Source organism: Egretta garzetta, unplaced genomic scaffold (genome assembly GCF_000687185.1).
Source record: "Egretta garzetta isolate BGI_Z169 unplaced genomic scaffold, ASM68718v1 scaffold40, whole genome shotgun sequence".
In the NCBI taxonomy this organism is placed as follows: domain Eukaryota; kingdom Metazoa; phylum Chordata; class Aves; order Pelecaniformes; family Ardeidae; genus Egretta; species Egretta garzetta.
The window spans coordinates 4296893-4304780 of record NW_009258484.1 but is presented as its reverse complement, the minus strand read 5'-3'; the positions used below and the strand labels follow the sequence as shown (position 1 = coordinate 4304780).

The window sequence follows — 7888 nt, the reverse complement described above, 5'->3', positions numbered from 1 at the left end:
TCAGCAGGGACAATATAAAGAGCTCAGACACGCTTGGTGGCGGCAGTTCTGTGTCAGATGGAAGCAGCAGGAGACTGAACAGGAAGGAGCATCAAGTCTGGCGGTTCTTTAGGCAAGCTGTTCATTTGACCAGAGGAGTGGGCAATGTGCCCTTGGCTTATAATTGAGACTGAAAAGCTTCAGTCCTCTACATCTGCCTGTAGAAGCATTACCCTTGTTTCTCCTTGACTGTGTATGGTACAAAGGCAGGAGCGTAAATCATCTTTCTCTCATCACCCGGCAGTTGCAAGGAACCAAAATAGTGCATTTTCCTCCTAGTTTTAACCTGGCAGCTATTCATCTGCAGATACTGATTCTGAAAAGAGTTACAGCTTTTCAGGAACGTTGTACTAAAAATAATTCATAACTGAATCTTCCTGTCAATATCATGAGATTACATAATTTCAGTGAGTTCTGAACCTAGATAAATTTATAATCAAATTATTTAATTTTAAAGGTATTCTCATAAAGTAAAACTGGAAACAACACTGAGCTTACAAAAATAGAAAAGGAAAACTTTTATAATTGCACATAGTTGAATGTTACAAAATATTAATCATCTATGAAAGGTCCTGGAGAACAGGACAGATGCTTGCAGACTAGAGGGTAGCCAATGTCACTCCAGTCTTCAAAAAGGGCAAGAAAGAGGACCCAGGGAACTACAGGCTGGTTAGTCTCACCTCCATCCCCGGAAACGTGATGGAACAACTCATTCTGGGTGTCATCTCCAAACAAGTGGAGGAAAAGGTTATTGGGAGTAGCCAGCATGGATTCACCAAGGGGAAATCATGCCTGACCAATCTGATTGGCTTCTACGATGGCATGACCATCTGGGTAGATGAGGGGAGAGCAGTGCATGTTGTCTACCTTGACTTCAGCAAGGCTTTTGACACTGTCTCCCATAACATCCTCATAGGGAAGCTCAGGAAGTGTGGGCTGGATGAGTGGACAGTGAGGTGGATTGGGAACTGGCTGAATGGCAGGGCTCAGAGGGTTCTGATCGGCGGGGCAGAGTCCAGTTGGAGGCCAGTAGCTAGTGGAGTTCCCCAGGGCTCAGTACTCGGCCCAGTCTTGTTCAACTTATATTAGTGACCTGGACGAGGGGACAGAGTGTACCCTCAGCAAGTTCGCCGAGGAAGGGGAGGAGTGGCTGACACACCAGAAGGCCATGCTGCCATTCAGCGAGACCTGGACAGGCTGGGGGGGTGGGGGGAGAGGAACCTGATGAAGTTCAACAAGGGCAAGTGCCGAGTGCTGCACCTGGGGAGGTTGAACCCCATGCACCAGTACAGACTGGGGGCTGACCTGCTGGAAAGCAGCTCTGCTGAGAGGGACCTGGAAATCCTGGTGGACGACAAGCTGACCATGAGCCAGCAGTGATTCTGTGATTAATACTAATTTGGGGATAATAAGCTCCTTTCCACAGGACTCCGACAGTCTGAATTCCTTCTCTGATATTGGTAGGCTAGTATAGTAATTTTCAGGTAGACTGGATAATCTTGTGGGAGTGACGAATGACTAAAGCCAACATGGTGACTTTGCAGGGAGAATAAAGAGCTGTAGAGAACATCTGAGGATGTTCTAATATCTAGTCAGTGAAATTGAGTGTCTGAACCAATATGGCAAGAAAGAAGAATCAGATTCTGCAACCAAAGTACGATCCGGTGGGAAGGAGGGATAGCTGAGTTACTGACTGATGTGGAGGAAAAGAAGTGGGAAAGGTTTCAAGGAGGGCAGAAGGGAGGGAGGGAATTTAGTTTCTAGGTTCACCTTCCAAAGGTGTCTGGATTCCAAGCTCGTGTGTCTCCCCCAGACCTGTTGATTTACTGTTAAGTGTATTTTAACCCCCAAATTTAAGAAATACGAATTTGACAAATCTGCAGCTATAGGTTATATTCTTTATGCTACCTGAATAATAAGCATAACTGGTTTAGGTTTCCTTCCTGCTGTTTCTTTGAGGTTATGCATTTCAGCAGGTAAGCCACACCTGGAATCTGGCTGTCCGGAGGCAACAGTTTTTTCAGTGATGCCTATGAGAATGATCCGAGCAGAAATTTCAAGGTGTGGTCTATAAGCACTGATGGCTAAGCGGCTGTTTTAAGGCACTCTGGGGATCTGTGTCAAGTTCCACGGTTTGATAGATCTCCTGTTTCTCATCTGTGGCTTAGCCTGTAATGGTTCAAAGATGCTGAAATACCCGTGTTCTCCTCCCTCCCCTGAGTGTATATACTCTGCCTCTTGGACAATCCTGTCATGAGCTCCAGAAAATACAGTATAATAAGGTATTTTCAGTGTTTCTGTGCCAGATGACAGAGAGGAGCTGTTAAGCAGGCGTTATTTGCCCCATAGGAAAGGAATTGTCTTTGATCCATCTTTACAATCTTCTAAGAATCTGTTGACTGATCACTTCATGCCCAGTGTTTTTCCAGATCCTTTCTAAAGAGTGTGTAATCTAATAACAGCAGTCTCTGTCATGAGAAATTGCTTGGTTGAACTCTGTCCCCGGGACTGTCTGCTACAGCCCTAGACCAGTTCTCTATTAAGTTTTGATTGAATGCCCTAAGACTTACCTCAGGATGGAGTCCTCAAATTTTAATTAAGAGCAAGCACTTGCCAGATTAACCCAGAAAGGAGAGAAACTAAACTCAGACTATGCTGTGGGCTACCATGAGGGTTGGCTGGAGCGCTGATCTCCCTCAGTGGTTTGGTCGTCAGCTTACAGCCTGCGTGTGCTCTGATTCTGCAACTTTATCAATTCTTCTGAACAAGACGGGGCAAGTCCCAGGCCAAGTGTCACTGACCGAGTCACATCTACAGCGCTCAGGGATTTCCCCACTGCTGATTTTTCTGAGAGTTGTCCAAACAGGACAAAGGAGCATAGTTAAGAGTTGAGCAATGCAGACTATCGGAGCTCCCACGCTCAAGCTCACTGCCTAGCATTTGACAAATGTAGATATACTCCCAGGGTATTAGCTGGACATCGTGATGTTGATGGAATGGAACTATCATTGAATTACTGTCTTGAGTAGCTGAAAGCTGAGAAACTCTGTTTCCAGGTGCACGTTGTGATTCAAAAAGTAATTGCATGATTCTGAACTCATTTGGATTGGTTTTGCTGATTTCTGCAGGATTAGTCATAGCTTAAAGTTATGCCCCTGCTTATGTAAGTTGCTGAGTAGGACAGAGAGGTCAAACTGCAGCAGCCTGAGGAAGAGCTAGAACAGAACTCAACTTGTGTGATTAATAGGCCTGTCTCTGCCGAAAAGGCCTTCTCACCCCATCCATTGCAAGAAACCATACAAGTACACTGTCATTCCTGGATTAGTTAGACATTTTTCAAATGGCTAATACAACAAAGTAGTTCCAGTCAAGCTCTCTAACTCAGTAATTGCCAGTGTGTCTGGTTCATAATTTCTCTCTTTTTTTCCCATATTATAGTCCTTCTGTAGGAACAGATGACAGAGCCAACAGAGTATCCTGAGTCGCTGCTGGGTTGCCTGTGCCCAAGGACAAGCCACACACTCTGGATGGTCATCAAACTGCCATCCACAAACCGGCCTGGACAGTCTCCAGTGGATGCTGTTGTCATCAAGCCTCTGAAATTCTCCCAGTGTTTCCTTTTTCTTTGACATAGCAACCTGAGCATTTTGTTCTGAGCTAGAAAGGTTGGCTGTCCCTTGGTTTATGTAAAGGGATGGGTGAATATGTTAGCCCAAGTGGCACAGTTGGAATACGAGCAGGGTTTGTATAGATTGTGGAAGTTTATGCTTGGCAAAATGTAAACACATGCCATAATATCAAGCTTATTTCTCCATTGGGATTCCAGATTCTTTATAGAATAGAACCATAGAATCGTTTAGGTTGGAAAAGACCTTTAAGATCATCAAGCCCAACCATTAACCTAACCCTGCCATCCCACCACTAAACCATGTCCCTAAGCACCTCGTCTACCTGTGTTTTAAATACCTCCAGGGATGGGGACTCCACCACTTCCCTGGGCAGTCCATTCCAATGCTTGACAACCTTTCATTGAAAAAATGTTCCTAATGTCCAACCTAAACCTGAGCTGGTGCAACTTGAGGCCATTTTCCCTCGTCCTATCGCCCGTTACCTGGGAGAAGAGACCAACACCCACCTCATTACAGCCTCCTGTCAGGCAGTTGTAGAGGGCGGTAAGGTCTCCCCTCAGCCTCCTTTTTTCCAGGCTGAACAACCCCAGTTCCCTCAGCCGTTCCTCATCAGACTTGGGCTCCACATCCCTCACCAGCTTTGTTGCCCTTCTCTGGACATGTTCCAGTAACTTAACAACTTTGATTTCTTGTAGCCATTTGATTCATGAAAAAAGGTTAAACCAGTGACACTGAGTCTATGAAAAGGTGCAAGGACTTAAATTTACCATGTGAATGGTCCTGTTGATCTCTTAACTGCTTATGCACACAAAGTGTTTTCAGGACCAAAATCATAGGTGAAAAGTTGTCCCCATTCCAATCACAGACAATTTTCAGTTGATGAGACATTGCTTTGTCTCTTGCATCAAACTGTCAAGCTGAAATAAATTAGCAAAGCTTCCACAATTACATAAAGAAAAATAACCCCAGAAATTCTACAGGTCTCATAATCCCACAATTTATGAGACAATACTAGGTGTTATTAACTAAAGTGTAGTAGCTTGGATGCAAAATTGCTGTAACACACATGCTATTATAAATATTTCAAAGGACAGAGTAATTTACTTTATTATTTTAATTACTCTTTTTGCTTTTCATTCTGGAAAAAATGCTGGGGTTTTGCTTTTTTTTTTTTTTCTAAAAAAATCTAACCTATGTAGAATACTTAATTTAAAATGTTTAATTGCATTTAATATCTGTAAAAGATATCCTACCAGGACAAAGCAAATTTGATATGCATAACTTTATGTATATATATCTGACCGGATTTCTTTGTATTTGCAGCCCCTCCTTCTTAGTCTGAGAAGTGGGACAGCGACAGTGCTACATTTGTATTACGTATGAATGTAAGATATATGTAATAAAATAAAGAAAGGGAGCTTGGTGGTGTTCTGTACCTCTGTGTTCCTTATCAGAAAGTTAATTATTTTCACCCTTCCTGATATGGAAATTCTCAGCGGGTTAGTTAGAACAACAAACAAACACAATCTGAGTTTGTATGTAGAGTGGAATCCAAGAAAAAAATTATTTCTTCCTTCCAGCCCCGAATATAAGATTTAAAACACTTAAATGCTATTTTTCTTAACAGTTGGAGAACACTACGTTTCATGGTAGAGTTCCATATTTCTAGGGAGGTTGTTACAATGAAATTTCTCTTATATTTGTGAAAAACCAAAACATAGATTACATCTCACCAAAAGGTTGTTGGTTTGTTTTTTTTTTTTCCTTACTGACTTACTGCATGGGGAAACATTTGAATGTGGGGTTATCTTAACCATTTTGAAAGTGAAAAGTCTTATGTTTATCCCAGCTGTTGTGGGCATGATCTTTGTGACGTGGATACTTCCGGAAACCAGCACAGAGCAGAGAAACGAGAGAAAGGGCAGGGAATGCTGCTGAAACTTAGAAGTAAAACCAAGCAAATGCAGATATATGTGTTAAGCAGAAGGATTCATGCCTTTCATATTGTTACAGGTATAGAAATGGAAGGATAACTTAACACTTTTTTTTTTTCCTGGTAATGAGCACACACATAGAATCAGAGAGAGAAATGTAGTATGAAAGTTTCTATTTAATTTGCATCAGAATTATTATTCTTGAGGCCAGTAACTTACTTAGTGAATCAGAATGTCAGCGACAAGCCATAGTTTTATAAGGCAAATAATAAGCTGTGGTTGCTCACACTTGTGTCCCATTTTCCCTCTCCAACCCTCTGCAATGTGTGTGTGTAGCAAATACATGAAGCAAGTCTAATACCCCAAGGAAGTCTGGCTAATATATTTCTATTGAGGTAGTTTTAAAGGAAAGTGTGAAGTCTATGACCAAGTTACAGTGATACAGATGTGCTTGCCTGAACTTGCAGTGAGAGTGAGTGTTTTATCACTGCGAAAAGATTTCCATTTACCTTCCAAATGACCTCTCTGGCATACTGAAGGTACCCCATGGCAACCGCTTGATCTGTTGGGAAAGGAACGTGCTAGACCTAAAAGCTGCAGAGTCTTAAGGAAAGGTCCAAGTTGAGTCCCATGCTGTTGGCCTTGCTGGATTAAAAATACAGGAAGTTTATGGCTGACCTGGACATTGCGCTATTGATCTCCAGTGAGATCAGTGCATACTGGTTGCACTGGTGCAAATGGTTGGGTTGGTAGGAGGGGTCTGCATAGAAAGCATTTGATGGGAAAATGTGTAGAATCATAGAATCATTTAGGTTGGAAAAGACCTTTAAGATCATCAAGCCCAACCATTAACCTAACCCTGCCATCCCACCACTAAACCATGTCCCTAAGCACCTCGTCTACCTGTGTTTTAAATACCTCCAGGGATGGGGACTCCACCACTTCCCTGGGCAGCCCGTTCCAATGCTTGACAACCCTTTCGGTGAAGAGATTTTTCCTAATGTCTAATGTAAACCTTTCCTGGCACAACTTGAGGCCATACAGACCAGGCTGGAATTCATGTCTACGTGTACCCAGCATGCAAGGAATTGTTACCTAGGGGCATCAGGCGTTATGCTCAAAACCGTGTTTAAGGGCAAAGAGGAAGCATGCCTCACATGTAAGTAATTAGATCTAATTGCTATGGAAAAAGAAAATGACAGTGCAGTGCAAATTTCATACACGGTGCTGGGTTTCTACTCTTTTCCTGCTCACCCTTCTGTGGCTCCCCGGGGTCTGAAGGTTGGCAGTTTCATTCTGGGGCATGTGGGGGTGTCACAGCAAGCTGTTGGCATCTGGAGTGCTCCACTGGGACAAATCTGACATTCATGTGGATGGTTTCTTCTTCCTTGCTCCAGGATCCATGTGGGGTCATTTTTTGTTTGCTAACAAGGTTTTACACTCTTGATCTTTCTTCATTGGTCCACAGCTCTGTTACATCCAAATTTGGGATGAGTTATGGGTGAGTTGTTTGTAGCTGTGGAGTCTCCAGTGCCAAGGCTGTGCCCTGCTCCTGCTGCTTACCTGTACTCCGTGCCGCACCCCATGTCTCCACTCACGGTTACATGGGTAGTTATGAAATGGCTGTCCAGAGGTGTAACCTGCTCTTTTGGGGTAATGGATTGTGAGGGTTGTTTTAGAGATGAACTAGGCCACTTGTTACTGTGGACCAGGTTCCTGTCAGTGCTGGATATCATTTGACTGACAATATTTCAATGTGTTTGTGAGAGAAGGATGAAGCTGATAACCAAAAAACCCCTCTTTTGTCTAAACTGGAAAACCTAGAAACCTCGTTGGAGGACTTTCTGTGGAGTTAATTTAGCATTAAGAATTAAAGACATTATTGGTTTTGGTAACAGATCATAGAATCATAGAATCACAGAATGCTTTGGGTTTGAAGGGACCTTTAGAGGTCCTGCAGTGAGCAGGAACATCTTCAGCTCGGTCAGGTTGCTCAGAGCCCCATCCAACCTGACCTTGAATGTTTCCAGGGATGGGGCCTTTGCCACCTCGCTGGGCAACCCGTTCCAGTGTTTCACCACCCTCATTGTAAAGAATGTCTTCCTTCTATCTAGTCTAAATCTACCCTGTTTTAGTTTAAAACCATTACTCTTTGTCCTGTCACAACCGGCTCTGCTAAAAGCCAGAGCGTCCAGATGCTGGATGATCAACAGCGGTTGCGGGGAGCTACGCTTATTAGGATTGTTTGGGGCTGGATATTTATCCATATCCATACACAGGGCTGTA

General features: G+C 43.3%; 1 protein-coding gene across 1 annotated transcript in view; it reads right to left on the bottom strand.

Moving 5' to 3' along the window:
* The window catches only part of HSPH1 (heat shock protein family H (Hsp110) member 1), a 45726-nt gene extending 38538 nt beyond the window's left edge, over nt 1-7188 (bottom strand). The window contains exon 1 of the mRNA XM_009644908.2: nt 7166-7188. Coding sequence (XP_009643203.2) covers nt 7166-7188 — 23 coding nt within the window. The remainder of the gene's footprint in view (nt 1-7165) is intronic.
* Between the last annotated feature and the right edge of the window lie 700 nt (nt 7189-7888).